Here is a 22220-nt window from a genome sequence, read left to right on the forward strand (position 1 = left end):
CGCCTAGCACTTAAATGTAACACATTTGATCTGTTGGTGTTTCTTGTCAGCGCGCAGCTTGAGCTTGTCTGTCTGACAGACTAAATTCAGGGCAAAATGGCAACAACCGAGATGGCCGACCCCTTCATTGGCTAACGGCGGAGCGTGACGTAGTTCTACATAGAAACCAACAAAGTGGAGGACGCAGCAACGCAGGAAGGGCTAGATTGTTCACGCGGTCAAATCCAACAGAACAAAGCTATCAGAGCAAGTCAGGTAAATCAGGTAAAAGAGATAAGATTTAAAAAATGAACACATCCAAACCAGTCTATGAGCCAAACATTTTAGGCAATGCACCCCCAAACTACATACTTGACCGGGTTGCTGCACCCCCAAACCCCCACTCTCTCTAGGTTATACAGGGGCATTGCTAGACAAAGCTCTGCTGGGGCACAGACCCCCTCATTCCCTATGTAAATTTTTGATTTTGATATATTTTTGATTGAAGGGTATGAAATGTGTTATTATGTGCCTCACCAGCTTCCCATGCTTAGCCCATTAATATAGGCACTGTCATGTCAGAAAGGGATTTGACCAGAGCGTAAGTACACGCACCTATGGTACCACCTAAGAAAAATTCTGCTATGGGGCCCTCCTCCCTGACTTGTGAGCCATGTAAACAATTTGCCATTGCTGCAAAGTCACACCTGACACTGCAGTGCTCTCACCTCTCCTTTAAAACAGTCTGTCTCTGTAATAAGCCGGAACGGAAAGCTCTTCTAGAAAATACTACTGTTGGTTTGAATGGACCTCTGCATACTAACTCAATCCTCCATTAGGGTCTGAGCTGCAGTATCTGCTGCCTGTGCGTTTACTGGCTGAGGCTGCCTGGATTTCACCTGGGTCTGTGTGACCTGCTAAAAACATCTGGACTGGGTCTGTTCTAGTATTGGATTTGGATCAGCTGTTCTTGTGCTGGCTTATGATCCCACATCTACTCTACTGACAAACTTCAGCATAGCCCCTGTAAATTATAAATATCAATATTTTTGCAAGATATTAATGTTATCAGCTGCTTCAACCCCATTCAAACTGGCTACCAAGATTTCCTTTAATACATTTTCAAAAGGAAAATACTATTTATACCATGACACTACTGAGTATGTGATGCTGATTATTTACTGAAAGATGTACATCCATATTGCCCAGTCTGCCCTACTAATCAACATTTTAATAGTCAATGTGAATCCAATGATTTCCATCTTGCATTAGTCCAGAGTTGTAACTAAACCTTCACTGAGAGACAAATAATTATTGTTTTGTTTTAAAATGATGTGCGGCTATGAGGAGTGCCATCACATCGATGTGTTGTCTCGACTGGTCCCACTAATGTTGCTGCTGGAATGCAATAAGGTCCGGCTGCAGACTGTAGCACCGCTTAGCCGGATACGTGTATGAGCACATGTTCACGCGCGACCTGGTTTTCTTTTCATTGCTGCAGTTTATAAACATCATTGTACATTTGCATTTATCAAACGTTATTAATAGTTGTATTTCACTCTAATATTGTTCAGTCTGGCAAGAAACCAAGACCAAAACAGACCTAGTTGCGCTGCTCAGCTGGGTTAGCAAGACAGAGAGAGATTCACTGCAGCTACACATGCTGCTCACATCAGACTCTGAGAGGAGAGAACACAAGTATACCTGACTGCTGTTCTCAAAAGTCACTCTCATTGAATTATTTTCTCTTGTGCACTGAAGAATAGTCCCTCTTAGTCCTCTCATCGACGTTGTAAATACTCGCTTTCAACATTGACTCGTTTTTTACGTTTCATATCGTAACAACGTACCTTTTCACATCAACCAGTATTTTTATTTTGAAATTGTAACTGGACGTTGCATGTCTATTATTGCTAACTTGACCGGACGTTGTAGATGTTGCCAATTGTTGCTATTTTAACCGATTAACCTATTTAACCTATTTTAACCAAGCCTTATGTTGCGAGCAGCAGAGCTGTGTGTTGAAGAGATGGCAGCCGATATTACTGAAGGTGCAATAAACATCAAAATCTGAAGATCTGTTTCTATGATGACAAGCAGTGCAGTGTTCCTGTTACACCAGTGTGAACATACCTGAAGTCAGAGCTACGGGATTTTACTCAATGACACCATTTTCTTTTCATCACTATTGGGCTGACCCCGAATAGTCAAAGATTCGATGCTTCAATGGGCGGAGCCTGATTCGACTGTCAATCTCACAGTCGAAGCTTCGCAGTGAAACAAGGATATTGCCATTTTGGCTATATAGGGGTGCTCAACATCTGATTTTACATAGAACTATCAGTTTTCTCCCAGTTAAGTTAATATACAGCCTATTACAATACACATTTCAATGTTTAATGCTGTAAATAAACATGTAAAAAGAAGTGCGTAAATAAATCCAAAATTGTAACCCTAACCCTGGGTCGTCAGTGCACATGTGTAAGCATAGCGTGTATGATTCTGATTCGACTATGTAAATCCTTAGTCGGGGACAGCCCTACATCACTGTTTCATCCTGCAGACGGCTTCAAAATAGCTCTTCCCTTACCCACTCACTGCACTTAAAAACAGCATGCATCCGTCTTCTCTGTCTTTTCACTGATTGCGATGTAACGTTATATATTTACTACTTTAAAAAGTAACAGTGGCAGTAAAACCTTTTCTCAGACTGTGATGGTTAAACTTTGCAGTCAATCCACATTTCACCTGCATGTCGAACCATGCGGAGGGAGGTGGGGGGTATTTTCATGACAAAAGAAATAACGTTTCAAAACATCCCCCCTCTGTTTTCTCACAAATCGCGCCCTGTTTATAGCCTCATAAACAGATAAAATGGACTAAACGAGGATCCATATGATGATTTGTAAGTACGCGGGTGGCTCAGTCTGAGAGAGAGGGAGGGGAGAGAGAGGCAGAGGGAAAGAAGTGTGTGAGTAGCCATTTCCTGTGAGCTAACTATTAATAATAACATTGTTAGTTTTAAATTAAACTTACAAAGGAAAGTTTTCAATTCAAGTTTTTATTTCATGAAAAATTCCACAAAAAAACAATTACTGTAGTTATTACATTACTACACCACCATTACATTTTTCCTGTGGCGCACCCCCTAGAGGCAGCTCACGCATCCCCAGGGGTGTGCGCACCACACTTTGGGAATCGCTGATCTAGACTCTATGCCACATTGGCATATTGATTCAGTGTTGTGGAAAATGTAACTTCTGCTGAGGCAAGGAGATAATGATTTCTGTTTTGTTAAGTTAGAAACATTAGTTAGTAGTTGGGAGCCCACTCCTGCCAGGGAAATAAAAAAAACTTGAATAATTTGCATTAACAGAAAAAAATATATTGATATGTTGTGTTTGTATTACCTTAAAATGAGCCGTTTCTATCTACATACACGGCGGGTCCCCTTACATGTTTCTACAGTAGTCCAAATAGACAAACTGCTCTACAGAGCGCGTTTCGTCACTACGCTGAATTAGGGCTGGACAATTAATTGAAAAATAATTGAAACCGAAATTCAGAGCCTCTACCTGACATAATTTCCCCATATTGGTTATTTCAGTTATTTAATCTTGGTAATATTGTGTGTGTTCATGTAGCCCACTTTCCCCTTGAAACATTGTGTGTAGTCATGTGACGCCACCCATCCAGTCCTGCTCAGCCTTCAGACCAGAGTCTGAAGCACAGGGAGATGTTTGCTAGCGCTAACCGCCTTCACTTTCCAGCAGTGGTGGAAACAACAGACAGACTTTTAATAACGGAGACAATGACAACTTATTACTCGCTCGCTTTCAGCGTCACTTCCTGCCGCTCGCTCTCTCACATTTGCAAGGGCGTAAATTTCATCTAACAGTTGGGGGGGGGACAATAAACATAAAATTTCTCAAGCTACATTTTTGAAGGGGACACAAATAATACAGCCAAAATTGTATAGGATATATATATATTGTATAGGATACGTGTACACAGAGGAAAGCCTTACTACTATTATTACTGTATTACGTCCTGTATGGTCAAAAACTGTGTAGTTCCGTGGGCTGCTTAACCTAGTCCGCTTAAGGAGCGGTGACGTCATCATCTGAATACTTAATGGAGCATTACGAGTATCAATATGGCTCTTACAACCTTATTAATTAACATTAAGATAATAGATCTGTGAAATCTGTAAATAAATAAACCCAGCTTTAAAGGTTAAGTATATTTACAGTACAAACCTATGAGGGCTAAAAAACAATAAAAAAAATAAATTAAAAACAAAAGAATTGTTCAATTATTGTAATCGAGGTGACATACGTTCACGTACCAAGAAGAAGTAGTAGTTGTCTTCTGGTTTATTAGAAGTAAGAAGAGAAGTGAAATTTGGACAAATTTAGGCCCACACTATTATTTAGTACAAGAGCTGACAGAGCATGTCGGCCACCTATGCATTTGGAAAGGGAGAGGTGAGTGGTGAGTGAGCAGTTGGTTGCAATCAGGTTGCAATTTGCAACCCTCACCACTAGATTCCACTAAAACTTACATGCTGAACCTTTAAAGCAACATTATGTGTTGCACCCCTACCGTTTGACAGTGTAATTCCCCACTATCGTAAATTAGGACAGCTGTACATGCCTTTGTTATGATTAAATTAGATCAAAAACTAGCAAGTTGCCAATTTCCTAAGACAGCCAAACATCAAACAAGTGCGACAACACAAGACATAACAATATTACTTTGTAGTCCAACTAAAAGAATGTCAGCTCGATGTCTGTCTTGCAACCTTTTATTTCATAAAATTCTCGCCAACTTCCGGCAGCCTCTTGCTTGGTCAGTCTATTTTTCTCTCTTTGCTTTTTTTGTCAAACTCCTCTTCTGTTTATTCGGCTGTGCTATTGGCTAACGTTAAATCTATAGAGGTTGCTGAGCCCAGTGATGTTGCCTGCGCATAATGTTGACACAAGTCACAGCAAGCTAGCTAATTTCTGTTATTAGTTATTACTTACTAGTCCAACAGCTCAGCATCTGTCCAGCATCCTTTCAGCCCTTTTAGCTCACGCCGACAGCTGTCCAATATTTACTCCTGTCCAGTCGCTCTTTCTCTTCCTCACTTCCTCACTTCGATGTCACCTCTGACAACTTCTTCTTCGGTCTCTTCGCAGCCTCCGCCATGATATCTACACTGCCCGGGATTTCAATGATACGTAGCACAGTAGCTAGCGCAACGAGCCAAAAGTGGCAATGACACTTCTGACAGAGACTTAGTTCACTCTATTACAAGTCAGTGTACCATCAAAGTGATTTTGAAGCTGTTAAGATAATACTACTACTATTACTACTACCACTAATAATAATAATAATAATAATAATAATAATGTTGCTTTAAATGTCTCTAATAATGACAGTCAGAATTACAATGTAGTATCTCATTATTAGAAACTGACCAATATATATTCATGACCAAAACTATTAGCTGGTTGTACCTTATTACATATGTTTGCATGGATATATGTGTGGGCTAATAAGTAATAAGAAATTGTCGTGCAGAAAGCTGTTGCCCAGTTTGGCCTCCAGGGAGCACTGACAAGTTTATTTTTCAAAATGTCCTGCTCAGAGTGTATCTTCTTAATTATAATAACCAAATTTGATGGATCCTTATCAGACTTGTGTGTTTATGTTGTGTGTGAATGTTAATGAATGTAAAGATACATACACCACTCTCCTCTATACTTCGGAGGTTTTATTTTTATTCCTTAACTACCAGTTTTTGTTATTTCCCTGCATTAATAGTCTTCTGTTTACACATCTGATGAAAAAAGTCAGCTTGGACTCTCCCCTTAGAAATGTTTTTAACGTATGTTAGAATATGTGTTAGTATTTCGTAAGGCTGCAATTAATGATTATTTTAATTTCTCATCATTTTCTCAATTAATCGATTAGTTGTTTGGTCTATAAAACGACAGAAAATTGTGAAAATGTTGATCAGCGTTTCCCAAAGGTCAAGATAATGTCTTCAAATGTCTTGTTTTTTTTCCACAGCCCAAAGAATTTCCATTTACTTTGATAGAGGAGTTAAGAAACCAGAACATTTTCACATTTAAGCTGGAATCATATAATATTGACATTTTTAGCTTAAAAAATAGCTTGAAACAATAATCAAAATATTTGGTGATTAATTTAGTAGTTGAAAACTTAACCGATTAATTGTTGCAGCTCTGGTATTTTGTAAGAAGGATTCGCAAATCTGAAACACAAACACTGCCTGACATTACTTACACCAATTTTCAGATTGACGTCCATGGAGCTAACCCAAATTCATGATCTTATAATCCAACTATTCAGTCTGTCTAAAAAAGAAAAAAGGGGGACACATGGCCTGGATGGTGGTGACATCAGCCCTGAGACGTCTTCTGATTGGCTTATTCATATTGACTGCACGCCTTGACAGACAAATAGTGGTGCAGCCTCTGGTGCCAAAAGCACACACATTATTTATCCTGAGTTTTTGGAAGCAGATTGCTGAAGTGTGTGATGATCACAGTGGTGTTGGGACCAAATGCATGTAATACTGTGTTTTATATCCATTATCTGACAAAACAGACCAAATCATTGTTTAATGCTGTAAATATTAAGAAGTCAGCTGCTTTATTGGCTTAATATTCCATATTATATATCCTCCAAATTATGTATCTGTATAGGTTTCTTGTTAAAAAAAACTCTGTTGGCCTTATTTCTGCTGTATGTACCTGTCAAACAATTTTTTGGACCATCCATAAATGTTCCCAAATCTGAGTCGCCTGAGAAACAAACAACAGAGAAAGAACACAGCAGGCGGCAAGAAAACAACTCTACACTCATACATTCATTGTCCAGGTTCACATTAAGCAGAACGGAAATCCTGCAAACACCAACAGGCAGAAATACAGATTTGTGAAAACATTACATATGAGACATGCTGCACCGGAAAGAGCTGAGAAGCCTTTTGCATCAGACACACAGCCTCCTCTCAGCCTCTGTGAGTCTGTTTCTCTAAACCGTTGACCTTTGCAAATGAGCACGCTGCATCATTGTGAGAATTGGTGTTTCTGGGCGGTGCAAAGTGGAGTAGAGCACATCAGAGCGCAGGATATCTGAGCACAGCAGAGCGCAGAGAGGCAGGCACATCCGCCGCTGGAGGGATCAAATCTGTACCATCTGACGCTCAAGGATTTATGGGTTTAGTCAAAATTGCTTTTCCCACTGTGGAGATTAAGCACCGTAGGATGTTTTTCCACTCAGGCCGTATAGAATAGCCCAGTGTAGCTGCTGCCGTTATTTGCAGTTTTCCTCCCTCTTATCAGCTCCGGCTCTGGAGAAGGGAATGTCTCAGGAAGGCAGAGTGCTCCGAACCCTGGAGGGGAGTAGATTCTGACTGACAGGAGAGGTCCGTCCTCTGGGGAATGTGAACCATGCAGGTGGATGCTGTTCTTGTGCTCTTCTGTGTTTGGCTCGCGGGTGCAGCTGGGAAGATGGCCCTGTCGAGGGGTCACAAGCTGGAGACATACAAACAGAGCAGGTAATGTCAAAGGAGTCACGGACATATCAAAGAATACATGTTTTTAATTTCTCAACGGGATGCGTGACAGTTTTAAATTAAGCTTTTAATGCAAAATTTTCCCATAAGGGCTTCAATATGTTATATGCATATATGTATATATATGTGTGTATGTGTATATATATATATATCTTTGTGGTTTACACAATGTTGTCCAGTGTTTCCTGTGTCACCTGTACTGCTCCCTCCCCCTCTAAAACCAGACTTATTCAGACAGCAGATTGGAGACGAGAGAGAGAGGGAGACCTAAATCCCCACATCTATTTATGTACTACTGTTGAATGCTGTGTACTCCTGCCCCACAACTGCCGCAGGCAGTTAATGACTGTTTTCCCTACCGGCAGCAGTTGTAGTCAATGTCATTTTCAGGTGATTATTTAGGCTAATTGCTGCCTCGTTAATGCATCCATTGGATTAAATGTTTTAGTCTGGACTGAACTAGAACAGGGAATCGTTAAAGTGTCCTCAATTCTACATATTATTGATTGAATTGGCTGTGACATTAGAGGTGATTTAAATAGAAATGATGTGTTAGAATTTTAGATGTTTTATGTTTTAAGATGTGTGATTTAAATTCAATTTGTACAAAGGACACTGCTGATTACTTTAAATCATTTTGTTAATTTTGAGCACATAATGGAGAATAAAGTGGAGGCAGTGTGGGATCACTTGAATGAATTCATCGAAATCCTGTTAGGTATACTTGAGAAGCTGAATGTTTACCTGCACAGCAAATCAGTCAGAAGAATAATAGATTTTGAGAGAGTTATATTCAATACTTGTGAATACAAAGTGGGACTGAGAGTGACAATTATTTTCACAAATGTTGAATCTAATTTCTTGATTCATCGTTTGGTTTTCGAAAATGTATGCAAATAGCTAAAAAATATAAAATCACAAGTTCCCGGAGCAAGGGGTGACAGCTTACACTGCCTTGTTTAGTCCTACCAACAGTCCAAAACCCCAAAGATATTCAGTTTACGATCATATAAGACAGAGAAAAGCAGTGAATATTCACATTTAAGGAGCTAGGGTTTGCCAATTTTGCTTAAAAATGACTGATTGATTATCAAAACAGTTATATTAATTTTCTGTCAATTGACTAATCATTTCAACTCTAATAAGAATATTAGATGTTTTATTACTGCTATCATCTCTTGTAGTGGAAGAAATGTGACTTAAACACTACAAAATAAGCATCATAGTTTTTGATTAGAAATGCAAATGTGACAATTATTTCAGTAAATCAGCTACATTTGGAGCATATATTGCAACATAAAAAAACTACTCTGTAAGGTATTTAAAAAGATGCATGCTCATAGAATTCATTTAAAAATACTATTTTGTCCAAAATTAATTGAACACCTTTTAGATGGCTTTGAACACCCACGGGAGCAATACCAGATCTATGAGGAGAGGAAAAAACGCATGCCAGGGCTGCAACTAATGATTATTTTCTGTTTATTGTTTGGTCGATGTCAGAAATTGTGGAAATTGTGATGGGTATTTTCTAAAGCCCAAATGTCTTGTTTTATCTGACCAATAGTCCAACACCCAAAGTCAATTTACTATCACAAAAGACAAAGAAATGCAGTGATCGACTAATTGATTAATCGACTATCTTATCGACTATATTAATCAGCTGTAGTACTAAATGAACACCTTTTAGATGGGTCTAGACAGCACTGCAATCAACACTTCACTAGGAAAAGTCCAAATTAAAATGTGAATATTAGCTTTCATGTGACACAGAAAATAAGGAGAAAAATACACATTACTTTCCAGACCTGTGAAGATTCAACTCTTTCCCAGCATTTTATATCCACAAATGCACCTATTCTCTTGTAGAAATAATGGCAAAGAGTTCATCTATAGCTTGAGGCCCTCAAGTGAAAAACTTGCATTAATCTCTTGTGAAGATGATAATATTTTCCCAAGCAGGCAGGGCTATGCGCCTCATAATGCTATCAGCGTTGACTGATTTGCATCCACTTAATATATTCAACAAACCCTGTCAAATTATAATCCCCCTGCCTTTAGATACATTATCACTTTCCATGCTATAAGTGTTGTTATTTATAGATCAGAGGATTCGTCAAACAGCAGTCTGTTCACAATTAAGGCTCTTCTGTTTGAGTGAAATAAATGTGTTTGACATGACGCACCTGCCGTTTCTTATATATGACAAACTGTCAGAGTGCATGACAAGGCAGGAGTGATGTTACTGAAGGGGTATTTGTGTTAAACAATGCGAGGTTAAAGCTGTCTTTTTAAATCTAAACAATCCGGCATGAAATTACTGTCATTGAAAGTGATCATCGCAGCCCTAAGGTGGTTAAGATGATCATTAAGTATAAGAGGAGCACAATTGTAATCGTCTGTGGAAAATCTTCAGAAGACAGAACGCACAAGTGGCTCAAAGCTGCACTGTAATCTCTTTACACCAGTCGCCATGTTATCAAATCTGTGCCTCACTGCTTTTTGTTTTTTTCTCCCCAACTAGTTAAAAGTCCTCTCACAGTCTTCTCTCTGCTGACACACAGTGTCTGAGAATACAAATCAAATGTAAATCTTCTTCCTCTTTTTTTGTGGGGAAGGGAGGAATCTCAGTGTACTTATGCAGAAGTCAAACTCTTCTCCCTGTTTCTCATCACTCCACCCCTCCACTCTTGTGTGTGTGAAATTTCAGGTTGTGGGTGTTTTCACTATATTACATAGAATTTTTTTTCTCCACATGGTTCCTTCAGGAGGAAGAGCGTAGAGAGGGGGATTTGTGTAGGACAGCAGAGTCACACGGAAAAAAAAACAACTAAGGAAAAAACATTTTGATTATTTTGAGCAGACTTCATTTTTGGGTTACAAAAGCCATACACTTTTATTAAAATTAATCACCCTGCTTGTTTATCCACACTTACACAGAAAAATCAAAAGCATAAAAACTTTAAAAGTAACTCATCTAAATGAAAATATCTACATTAGCATGGGTACATAGCTTACTGCTATACAAAGCCAAAATGCAGTAACTAGCTAGCTAGATATTTAGGCTTGTCAAAACTTAACTTGACTTGTTGATTTTTATTTTGCCATATAACTTTTTTACAACAGAGAAATGTGTAATTGAAATATAAACAGAATGTTTAATTAGCAGTTACAAGAACACAGCTACAGGTCAAATTAAAATGTCAACAACATAGCTAAAGCAAGAGCGCCAAATCAAGCTAGCTGTTGTGATAGCCACACCCACGGCTAACCCTGACTAAAGCTAAATTTACTTATTTTTCCCCACCCACCATTTTGTGTAGTTAAAATCTATGAATTTTGATTAACTAAGATCTACTTTTAAATCACATATTTAAATGTATTGAAAATTGTAAATCCATTTTTATATTAATTTACTAGTAATGACTAACAAATGGTCAATGGAAAGCATTTAGTGTTTTGCCTTTGTCATATTTCCTGAAGGTCTAGTAAATGATTTTTGTTTTAAAGGAAGTCTAAAGTGAAGGTTCATGGCTGCAGAACAAAAACAGCGTTGGGCCACACATAGCAGAGCAGTGTGCAGACAGGCAGCGGTCTGCTGTGTGGCGTAAGCAGGGTAGAGAGTGGGATTGGAGATGCATTTCTGCCAAGAGGATTAGGAACCAGCTGCTGGATGGATGCAGACGGGTAGCACCCATTGGCCATCATAACACTGCAGCTTGCACACACAAAGACCCTCTTCTTATTGTTTCATTTTGATCTTGTGTTTTTTTCAAGCTCTTCACCCCCAACCCCCTTTCCTCTGTGGTATTTCCTTAATGCATGTCTATGGCTGTCACAGGGATTTGGCCCTGTCTGTTGCAGCATGCTTTATTCTAATAATCCATTTTAGGTTTTTGGAATCTCTTCTTACTTACACCCCCCCCCCCCCCCCCCCCCCCCCCATCTCTCTGCTCAGAGGCTGCCTAAAAGACAAGTGCACAGAGGAAGCCGTCTTGAAAAGTGACACCAGAGAAGAGCTGGGTCTCTATACTGGATGTGATGACGAAATGCCCTTTTGCCCTGTGTGCGATTTGTAGATAAATGTGTGATGTAACAGGATGTACTACATCTCCTTAGTGAGAAGTGAGAAGTGAGAAGCATCAAAACAAAAAAATTGTTCCTACTATAAACCTATGTAGATTTAGGCTTGAAACTGACATACTTTCTTTCAAAATTAAAGCTGTGGCGAACAGTTATTTTCATTATCCATTAATCTGCAGGTTTTTTTCTTTTTTTCTCTATTGAATCGCACAAAATGGCAAACAATGCTTAATTATAATTAATTTCAAACCAAGATATCCAGTTTACCACCACACATAATATGGAAAAGCATCAAATCTGTAAATTTAAGAAGATGCATCCAGCAATTTTTGCTTCAAAAATTACTTAACGATTGATTCTCTGAATAGTTGATTATTTTTCTGTTGATCAACTAAATTACTAAAATTATAATTGTGTTAGCTATAATCAAAATATATAAAGTTGATTTAGTGCTGCAACCAACAATTATTTTTGTTATCAGTTCACTGGCCAATTCTTTTCTTGATTAACTGATTAATAATTTTGTCAATTAAATAGTCAGAAAATAGTGAAAATGGCCTGTTATAATTTCCCACAGTCCATGGTGATGCCTTCAAGGGCTTTTGAAATGATTTTTGCTCAAGAAATCGATTCATTGACTCATTATTGCAGTATTACTAACTAACTTAACTGAAAATGTAACCTTGTAAAGAAAAAGACACCTTGATTTTGAATGTTATTTTGAATGTTGCATTTTAGACGTAAAACAGAAGAAAACAATAAAAGCTCAGTTATCTCAGCTTCTCTGAATTATGTTGTGCTGCTGCCATATGTTCTTATAATTGTTTTTTATTACTGTTTGTTAACTATCAGGTCGCGAAGAGAGACCAGAATGGAAGGAGGTGTAGGCCACAAATCCGGAGGGTGAGTTTTATATATCTTTAATTAAAACATTATCAATAGCCAATCTTTTGCTAATTCATTGACATTAAAGACAACAAACTACAAATCCCCGAAGGCTCATTGTGACCACGTGTCTCCCTTTTCTGTTGTTTGGCAGCCCAATTTACAAACGAAGTCCAGACATGACAAAATCTCCCATGACAAAATCTGAGCAGCTCCTGAGAATAGACGACCATGATTTCACCATGAGGCCAGCGTTTGGAGGTCAGAAAATGGTTGTTACTTTATTTAAAAGCGGGCGCATGATTGCAACTTAGTCAGGTTGCTGTAGAGGCATCAGGCTCAGTCATCAAGTGTAGCTGGGTAAGATCTGTGCAGTGGTCATTGGTTTGGGCCAAACAATCCTATAAGCATTAAGCTCTTGGAGATCTTAATTACACCATCTATGCAAGCTGTGCTGGAGTTTTCAATAGAAGCTCAGTTATTTGCACCATAAGAGTGTTACTACATGCCTGTAACATTACTGTATATTAGAGGGATTTGATGTCAGCTTTTTGGACTGTAGGATTATCCTGCGATAAAGGCACACATGCTTTTGTTTTTACTAAAATATAGTTATGGAATATATATTCCTAATCTTTTTAGCTGTCTTTATCTTTTTATTTCTCTTATAAGGCAAACGCGAACACTGTGTTTAACAAAAAAAGTCAGCCACGAGGGCTTTTGAAGAGGAAACACATGCTGTTTTTATCAGACCACAACTACTTTTAATTATACAACAATCTGCAGATGAAAATGCAACCAAGTGACCCTTGCAGAATCCTTTTGCTGCATCCGATTTCCACCATCAAGTGCGTCTCAGCTGGAAGTGGAAAAGAGAGCTGGATTTCATCCACTGCTGCATCAACTTTGATCCATTATTGTGACCTAATTGCATTTGTGTACTATTGGAGGATGATGATGCAGAGTAGAAAGGCTGAAATAGGTCAAAAGTAGAATCGCAGCCAGGCGGACGCAGGCGAGGCAAAAGCAGTTGCTCTGTATTTGTGATTCATTGTTCTTTTTGGAAACGTGATTTCCACAACAAACAGTCTCTGTAATGATCATGCTGACTGCAGAGAAGCATTCTCAACAAGCTTCTATGTTGAAGAATAACACCTCTGCGTTTGTTATGCATAACTGACACGAGTCTTTTATTTTTTTTTAGGTCCTCCAATACCTGTTGGAGTAGATGTTCAGGTTGAAAGTCTGGACACCATCTCCGAGGTGGACATGGTAAGTATGAAACAGCTTTCTGGTAAACTTTTTAAAATGACGTACAACATAAATGCCAGTGGTAGAAAGTAACTAAGTACAATGACTCAAGTACCATACTTAAGTAAAGTACTAGTAGCTCAAAACTGTACTTGAGTATTTCCATTTTCTGCTACTTTACACTTCTATTCAACTACTTTTCAGAGGGAAATATTGTACTTTTCAATTCACTTCATTCATCTGACAGCGATTGTTATTAAGATTTGTAAGATATTACATCCAAGATCATGTATATTGTTAAAGGTTAAACCAGTTTCTATGAGTTAATTTGTTTGCTTCCATCCAATATTTTTACAAAAACAGAAAAAGATTAGAGAGGTCTGAAAACTTTATTAATTTTAATTAATTAATTAACTTTCCTCTCTCATTAATCATCTCAAAACCTGTCAGATTTATCTTGTGACCCCTTTGAGGGCCACGAACCCAAGGTTGGAAACCACTGAATTAAACAACCTGACTGTATTTAAAGTACAAGGGGCCATTTTACAGCACAACCACTACTTTTACTTTGATACTTTTAAATACATATAGTTGATAATACTGCTGCACTTTTACTTATGTGTGATTTGGAATGCAGGATTTTTACTTGTAATGGAGTATTTTTACATCGTTGTGTTGGTGCTTTAACTTAAGTTAAAGATCTGAGTACTTCCTCCATCACTGTGCAGCGTACTAGCTTCTTTTCTTCGTATAGGACTTTACCATGACACTGTACCTGCGTCACTACTGGAAGGACGAGCGGCTGTCTTTCCCAAGCACTAACAACCAGAGCATGACCTTTGACAGTCGCCTGGTGAAGAAGATTTGGGTTCCTGACATGTTCTTTGTCCACTCCAAGCGCTCTTTTATCCACGACACCACGACTGATAACGTCATGCTGAGGGTTTACCCTGACGGCAACGTCCTCTACAGTCTCAGGTAAAACACGTCAGCAGAAGCATGTTTTGTCTTAATTAAAGAGTTTATATATTGAAAAAATAAGACTTTTAAGGCAAAGTTGTTGGTCATTCATCACTGAAAAAGAATACAATTTATTTTCCGGTACTGTAAAAACAATCACAATACAAAACATCACAATACTTTTTTTTTGTCTTTTTTTTTTTACAACTGACACAAAATGAAGCACATGAAAACACCAAAATACACCACACCATAAGCATCTTTTAATGATTTGAAAACTAAAAACTGAGAATTGCCAAGCACATAACACACAGCTTGTCTCTCTATTCCTTTTATTTGTTCTGACAGAAGCAGCCTTTGTTCAAAAAAATTGTGAATTTACCCTAAACCCTTGCTGTTACTTTAGGGAAATGAATTATAGTGTATGTTTTGCTTTGTGCCCGGCAGAGTCACTGTCACTGCCATGTGCAACATGGACCTCAGCCGCTTCCCTCTGGACACCCAAACCTGCTCACTGGAGATTGAGAGCTGTGAGTGGATTTATCAAAAAATATGAACAAATACTTCAGCAAGACAATAGCTTTTTTCCCCCCCACTGCTAACATGGAGATTTATCCATCCAACACTTTGGTCCAGAGCAAAATACAAACCTTAATAACTAGTGCCCAGTGGTTCACAGCTTTTAAGTCCTTGATTTTGATGAAAATTTTGAGTTCCTGTCATCAGGTCAGAGTTTCCTCTTGACCACCAGTTTGACATAGCATCTGAAAAAACGAATGTCTGCATTTCCATAACATCTGCTTTGATGTTCATGGTTCCTCTTTTTCATTTTCATTTTGGACACTATATGAGCTCTTCTCATGCGCTCTCCTCAGGCCAAAATGTCTAGTTTGCTCTCCAGATATTTGAAGTGAAATCTCAGATATATCACGCCATGAAAGCTTTTGAGCACATCAATGCTTCAAAGAGAATATGTTGCATTAATGTTAAGACCCTCTCCTCTAACATCACCCCCTTAGCTCCTCTACTAGTGAGGCTCAAAGACTTGGAAAATCGGAGGGTGTAATAGGGACAGCTAGTGGTGCTTTTAAATTGCAGTCATGTCTTGTTAGATTTTGTTCACATTAACATCTAGCATTGTTACTAAATCTGTCCCGATGTACTTAATTATACTTCTTTCCCCTCCAGATGCGTACACTGATGACGACCTGATGTTGTACTGGAAGAAAGGCAACGAATCTCTGAACACAGACGACAGAATATCTCTGTCCCAGTTCCTCATCCAGAAATTTCACACCACCACCAAGCTGGCTTTCTACAGCAGCACAGGTGCGGTAATCTACCCAGGCACTAATATATATACAGTAAACTGAAGTGATTATGCAAATGGACCAAATGTGGGCATCATGCATGTAATAACTAGATTACAATTGAATAGAACTTCAATGCATCTCATTTTCCTTTATAAGCCAACTAAAGGACAGAGTCTTCCTTACATGAAATTGGTGTCCCTTGAATGTCACACCAAGAAGAATGTACTAATATTTAATCCTTTCTGCAAAACGAACCGAATCAAACTACTGCCAACCACTTGTACACTGCTGGAGAGCCACTGCTGGAGAGCCACTGTGAAAGCGCTGCAGCCTTCTCATAACCACTTGTCACTTTCTAGCTCAGAAGAGCAACCTGAAGCACAAAAAGGATTTTGTGTGCTATCTCTCACTGCCACAATAGCTGGGAACCTCTGCTTCGAGTGTTTTTACGGTGTATCAGCAGCTAACATATGACAATGTGCGTGTAACGGTGATATTTCTTCTTCCCAGGCTGGTACAATCGTTTGTACATCCACTTCACCCTGCGGCGCCACATTTTCTTCTTCCTGCTGCAGACCTACTTCCCTGCTACTCTGATGGTCATGCTGTCTTGGGTGTCCTTCTGGATTGACCGCAGGGCCGTCCCCGCCAGGGTGCCACTAGGTAGGATAGAGTTTCCTTCCCAGAGCACAACCTTAGCAAAGAAACTAGCTCTAAAGAAAGATTATTTAGTTTGAGAAATGGAGGCGTATTCCTTAAAAAAAAGGCAGGGAAGCAGGATAGTGCAGTGGTTCCCAACCTCTTGGGAAATATGTATTTGTTTTTCTTGCCGAGAATAGATGAGAAGAGTGATACCACTCTCACGGTAAATATGAAACTACAGCTTGAAGCCAATTATTTTAGCTTAGCATAGTATAATGACTGTAAACGGGGGAAACAACTAGCCTGGCTCTGTCCAAAGGTAACAAAAAAATGCCTATAAAGCTCATTATTTAACATATCACAGGATGTCTTGCTTTGCCAGGCAATCTGCTGAGATTCCAGGAAATAGTATTGCACAAAAACCCTAAAACTAAAAATTGTCATTTTTTGTACAAATTAGTAAAAACCATGGAGGTGTTTGTAGGCAGATTTTTCCAAGAGGGTGGTTAGCTTAGCTTAGCATAAAGGGGACCCCCCCACCCCCACCTCCCTTTGTTCAAGAATTAAACCTAAAAGACACTTGGTAGTGTAATTCTATTACCTTTGGAAAAAGCCATGCTAGCTGTTTCCCCCTGTTTCCAGTCATTATGCTAAGCTTAGCTATCCGGCTTCTGACTGTAGCTTCACATTTACCGCACAGCTATGTGAGTGGAATCGATTCCTCTAACTCTGGGCAAAAAAAGTGAAAAGTCAAGTTCATTTTTTAAAATAAAGAATAATGAGCTATGAGCAGTTTAATGGGCAATTTCCCTTCCCTGGTTGTATTTTTAGAAAAAACTAAAAAATGTTGGACTGAAGCAAAGATAAATAAGAAAGAAAAATAAGAGCAATAAATCCCATAGTAGAAATATGGTATATTATTATTGTCCTTAATCTTGCATATTCTGATGTGCAGCCCTTTCTATGATATTTAGCATTTGGTTTTAGCTTCCCAACCCAGTGATACATTATTAATAACTCCAATGTGACTAAACTGTTTGTGTGTTTATCTCCAGGCATCACCACAGTGCTGACCATGTCCACCATCATCACCGGGGTCAACGCCTCCATGCCGCGGGTCTCCTACATCAAGGCAGTGGACATTTACCTCTGGGTCAGTTTTGTCTTTGTCTTCCTGTCGGTGATAGAGTATGCGGCGGTCAACTACCTCTCCACCGTACAGGAGAGGAAAGAGAGGAAACTGAGGGAGAGAGTAAGTGTTATTTCATGTGATTTTTCTCTATGGTTGTCTGTCGCCTGCAGTTAAAAATGCAGTTAACCCCTTTTAATGATTCACAGTGACAGTAATGGACAGTTTAATTACATTAAAAACCAGTGTAATAATCGCTCAGCTTTACTTCACTTATAAAAACAAAGGGTTTAATTATCAAATATTTAAACTTTTAAACTGGTCTGTCCTGAGCATGAGTGCAACATAGCCAAGCTAAATTTTTGGCCAAAATGTTCCAAAGGCGAGGGGCTTTCTTACCAAATACCAAAGCTACACAATATTGAGTTTAATTCTTGACCAGTAAATACAGCTTTATTTTTGTTGAGTGATGAAACTTCTGATCATTGGGGGAGTAAACAATTACTGTGTGAAACACTCATTCTTTAACTTTTTTTGTCTTGAAGTAAAAATAAGGAAGCAAATGTTTCTCTGATATTTAGCAGAAATGATTAATTAAAACAGTTGAACTATGCAACAAATATGTTTTTTGTTTGATGCTGTTTTCTTCTATTTAACCCTCACAACACGGATTTGGAGCTGTGCAGAGGACATCATATTCTTTAGAGTTCTAATATTTTAACACTAGACCAAATGCAAATTTAAACGTGTTGCGTCGCGAGTGAAGATAAATCAATGTAGAAAAGTTAAAGATTCATTGTGTAATATTTAGGAGGAGCTATTGACAGAAATGCAATGTAATATCTATAACTATGGACGTTGCTATGTTGCGCCGCCATGTTTCTACAGTAGCCCAAACGGACAAACGGCTCTACAGAGCGCGTTATGTGACTATGTTGAATACACCGCATCACAAGACTTTGACTGAGCGCAGGACCTGCACACCGCCCGGTGGGAAATCGCATCTCTCTTTGTCTTTACATTGAGTTTGTATGTAATCGCACCACGCCCAATATTTTTAAGGTTTTAGTTGTACATTCTGCCATGCCTTGTACTTGGATTATTTTTCTACCTTTATAAAGTCAAAAATTTTGTCAATGTGCACATCCCAGACAGCCTCTTCTATTACTTCATGTCATTTGTTGACCACCATTACCAAAAATATCATAAACATTATCAACAATTATATTATACGTTCACATTTATGGAAATTTCCATTGCACTTGCAGTCTGGTAAAGTTCTACATAGCAGTAGTGACCCACAGATGGAACAGTGGGTGGTAAAAGGTTAAAAGTCAAATAAAAATACTCAAATAGGTTTTTGAAAAACACTAAAATCAAACCCAAATTTACCATAAAGTTGATATAGTCTTAAAGCTCTCTACAGACTTATTTCAATTTCCTAAATGTTAAATGGTTCACTGTTGATAAAATTCTAGTTGTTGTGTGCTGTAATAGCTACAAATAAGAGACTTTCATGTTAAAAGTCAACACAAGTGTGACCTGATTTTATATGAAAATATCTTATACATTAAAACATTTTTAAACCGGTAGAAACATGAATTAATAATGTACGTGCATTTCCAATAAACAGATAAATATTTTCTAAATTGGCTCACTTGAAGCTCTCAGGGCTATGGCAAATTATTTCTGGGACTACAGCTTGTGTACTATATTGCTATTCTTCATCTGCCAAATGCTGCAGCATATGGAGCCAAATTGCCCACGTACCCCGAGGGAACATTTCCAGCACAAACATCCTTCTATAAATGTTTTATGCCAAAGTTATTTAAAGGCCCTGAGTGTGCAGAAAAAGATGATAAACACTTAAACTAATGTATTTATTTTGTGGTTTTAGTTTGTTTTACAGAAAGTAGCGTTTACAAAAAGCAGATTTCAAGGTGTCAAAGTGACTTTTTGTTTCCTTTTTTTTGTCTCTCTAGTTGCCTTGTACATGTGGCATTGGCAACCCTGATGAGATGATGATCGATCCCCAGATCACTGGCTATGGGTCTATGGACATGAACACGACAGGTAATTATGGAATGCCAGAGAATGGCGGCCGCCAGGAGCGAATGTTGGCCCAAGTGGCACTGAATGACCCGCAGATCGCAGGCCAGGTGAAACAATCCAGAAGCTACGTGAACATTTGGATAGACACCCATGCCATAGACAAGTACTCGAGGGTTGTGTTTCCCGGAGCGTACATCCTCTTTAACATCATCTACTGGTCCATCTACTCATAACGCGGAACGCAGAAGTAGATCCTCTGTGAGAGTCGTCCATGATGAGACTCAAGGAGCTTGGCTCGTTTGTGAAAGAGCAGGAAAATAACATTGTATTTAATGCTTTTCAGACAGAGAAACTGCTCATAAGATGCTCGGGGACCACTACGAGTAGACAAACAGGCCAGTCGTTGTTGGTTTTGTGACTCCATCAGATCTATGTGGTTTCATGTTGTAACTATAGTGCTGTTGGTGGAAAGACATTTTGATATTGTTGACGCCTGAGGACTCACTGCACAGAGAGATTCACAAACATGGACCTGTGTTATTGTGCAGTTTAACTCAGCTGCATTTCAGTCCTCGATGAAGTGACTCTTTGACCACCTTTTCAATACACAGACAAATTCCTTCTCCTTTGCTTATGAACTAAACTTGACAATCAATGAAAAAAACAAAATATATTTTAAGTAACAGTTCAGCTTATTTGCCTTTGTCTGGTGTAAAGTTAGATGAGAAGATTGATACCACTCTCATATCTGTCCGTTAAATATAAAGCTACAGCCAGCAGCCAGTTAGCTTAGCTTAGCACAAACAGTGTAAACAGGGGGAAACAGCTAGCCTGGTTTGCCAGAACTTCCAAAACTCAAGAATTAACATGTGATATCTTGTTTGTTTAATCTGTACCAAAACGGATGTGTAAAAACAATACTTTCAGGGTTTTTTTATGGGTTGGGTAAGTGCCAGGCTATTTCTTTGCTGGGAAAAGTAACTTCCTGGAGTCTGCGCGAGTTTCCAACTACTCGGAGGTAAGTAAAAGAAGCCAGAAGAGACGCCGTCTCGCGTCTCTTCTGGCTGTCAGAAGAGACGCTAGCCTTAGCATCAGCTAACTAGCGATTGAAAAGCCAAAAAACAAACAAACAGACGCCTCAGAAATCATACTGAAAACACTTGGTTGGTTACAGTCATGGGCTAATATTATAGTTCAGTGTGTAGTTCTCTCTAGATTTTCAACAATCTAAGCGAGAAAACTACTAAAAACTTTTAAAAACGTATATTTGTTTACAACCGCGCTGCTTTATGGGTAATAGTCAGCATCAAGTCACAATCGATGCTTCCTTCAAAACTGGCCGTTACTGGGGCAGCCTGAAGGCATCTCAGGAGACAGGAAGAGATCGCTCGAGCCGTTTCAAACAGCACTCGATGCCTCGCTCTCCTGTTAGACACCTTCTGAGACAGCAGTTTAGCCCGTTTCGAGCACAGCCCCTGTTTCCAGTCTTTGTGCTAAGCTAAGCTAACTGTCTCCTGGCTGTGGCTTCATATTTACTGTACAGACATGAGAGTGGTATCACTCTTCCTATCCGACTCTTGACGAGAAAGCTTATAAGCGGCAATTTTTTTCAAAAATGTGTAACTATACCTTTAAAAACCTGATAATAACATTACGCTTCAAGTACTTTTGCAGCACGTTAACATGATTCAGTATTTGTTACACTTTCTTGTGATCTTTGTATTGATGCAGTTATTTTGCTCTCAAGCTACTTACTGCATTGCATTTGTGTGATTTGAAGTTTAGTAAAAAAGGCAAAATAATGCACTCTATTAAAATCAAACATGTAAAAAATATGTAAATCCCAAACACTGATTATGATATTGACTTTGTCCTTATTTCTTCTTTTTTTGTTTTTTAAAAAAAATACAACTGAAACTCATCTCCTCTGTTTGGTGTTGTGAGGCTTTGAGGTTCACTGTGACCTGTTAGTTGCTAGTTTTATCGTCTTTTTCAGCTTAAAATGACTTTATACTTTATTAGGCAAAAGATATTTTAAAAATTTCTTTTGGTGGTTCATGACAATTTAATGGCCAAACATACAGAAATTAAACTCTAGAAAAATATTATGTATGGGAAAATGTTTATTTATTTTTTCTGAAAATGTGAAAATGATTTGAGCTGAGCTTAGGTGCTGACCAACACAATCACAATACTGTACATTTTAAATCTCCTTTATGTAATACATTTAATTTGTACAAATGAAAATGGATTGAGATGCATGGCTCCTGAATATTGCTTCTGCAGACATCAATCAATAAAAATCAACTAAATACACACAAAACAGACTCTT

At 38.5% G+C, this 22220-nt stretch overlaps 1 protein-coding gene across 5 annotated transcripts; it reads left to right on the plus strand.

The window, feature by feature from the left end:
• The first annotated feature begins 184 nt into the window (after positions 1 to 184).
• LOC123978447 (gamma-aminobutyric acid receptor subunit rho-1-like) lies at positions 185 to 21723 on the plus strand. 5 transcript variants are annotated; one of them, XM_046061663.1, is made up of 12 exons: positions 185 to 255; positions 7341 to 7555; positions 7798 to 7963; positions 12509 to 12559; positions 12696 to 12802; positions 13746 to 13813; positions 14547 to 14770; positions 15200 to 15282; positions 15941 to 16081; positions 16576 to 16728; positions 17763 to 17959; positions 19819 to 21723. In XM_046061663.1, the coding sequence occupies exons 4-12, from the start codon at positions 12528 to 12530 to the stop codon at positions 20119 to 20121; spliced, it is 1308 nt and encodes a 435-aa protein (XP_045917619.1). In that variant the 5' UTR covers positions 185 to 255; positions 7341 to 7555; positions 7798 to 7963; positions 12509 to 12527; the 3' UTR covers positions 20122 to 21723. The 5 variants fall into 5 exon arrangements, with proteins under 5 accessions (XP_045917619.1, XP_045917616.1, XP_045917620.1 ...); XM_046061660.1 differs by lacking the exon at positions 7798 to 7963; XM_046061661.1 differs by lacking the exon at positions 7798 to 7963 and having other exon boundaries at positions 205 to 264.
• Positions 21724 to 22220: the final 497 nt, after the last annotated feature.

Source organism: Micropterus dolomieu, linkage group LG11 (assembly GCF_021292245.1).
Source record: "Micropterus dolomieu isolate WLL.071019.BEF.003 ecotype Adirondacks linkage group LG11, ASM2129224v1, whole genome shotgun sequence".
Classification (NCBI taxonomy): Eukaryota; Metazoa; Chordata; class Actinopteri; order Centrarchiformes; family Centrarchidae; genus Micropterus; species Micropterus dolomieu.

What these genes read in the sequence shown, in the direction of transcription:
- LOC123978447 (XM_046061660.1), top strand. Translation starts at nt 7,449, where the DNA reads ATGCAGGTGGATGCTGTTCTTGTGCTCTTCTGTGTTTGGCTCGCGGGT. An exon ending in CATGAGGCCAGCGTTTGGAG is followed by an intron (nt 12,803 to 13,745) that starts GTCAGAAAATGG and finishes ATTTTTTTTTAG; the next exon opens with GTCCTCCAATACCTGTTGGA. An exon ending in CCATCTCCGAGGTGGACATG is followed by an intron (nt 13,814 to 14,546) that starts GTAAGTATGAAA and finishes TTCTTCGTATAG; the next exon opens with GACTTTACCATGACACTGTA.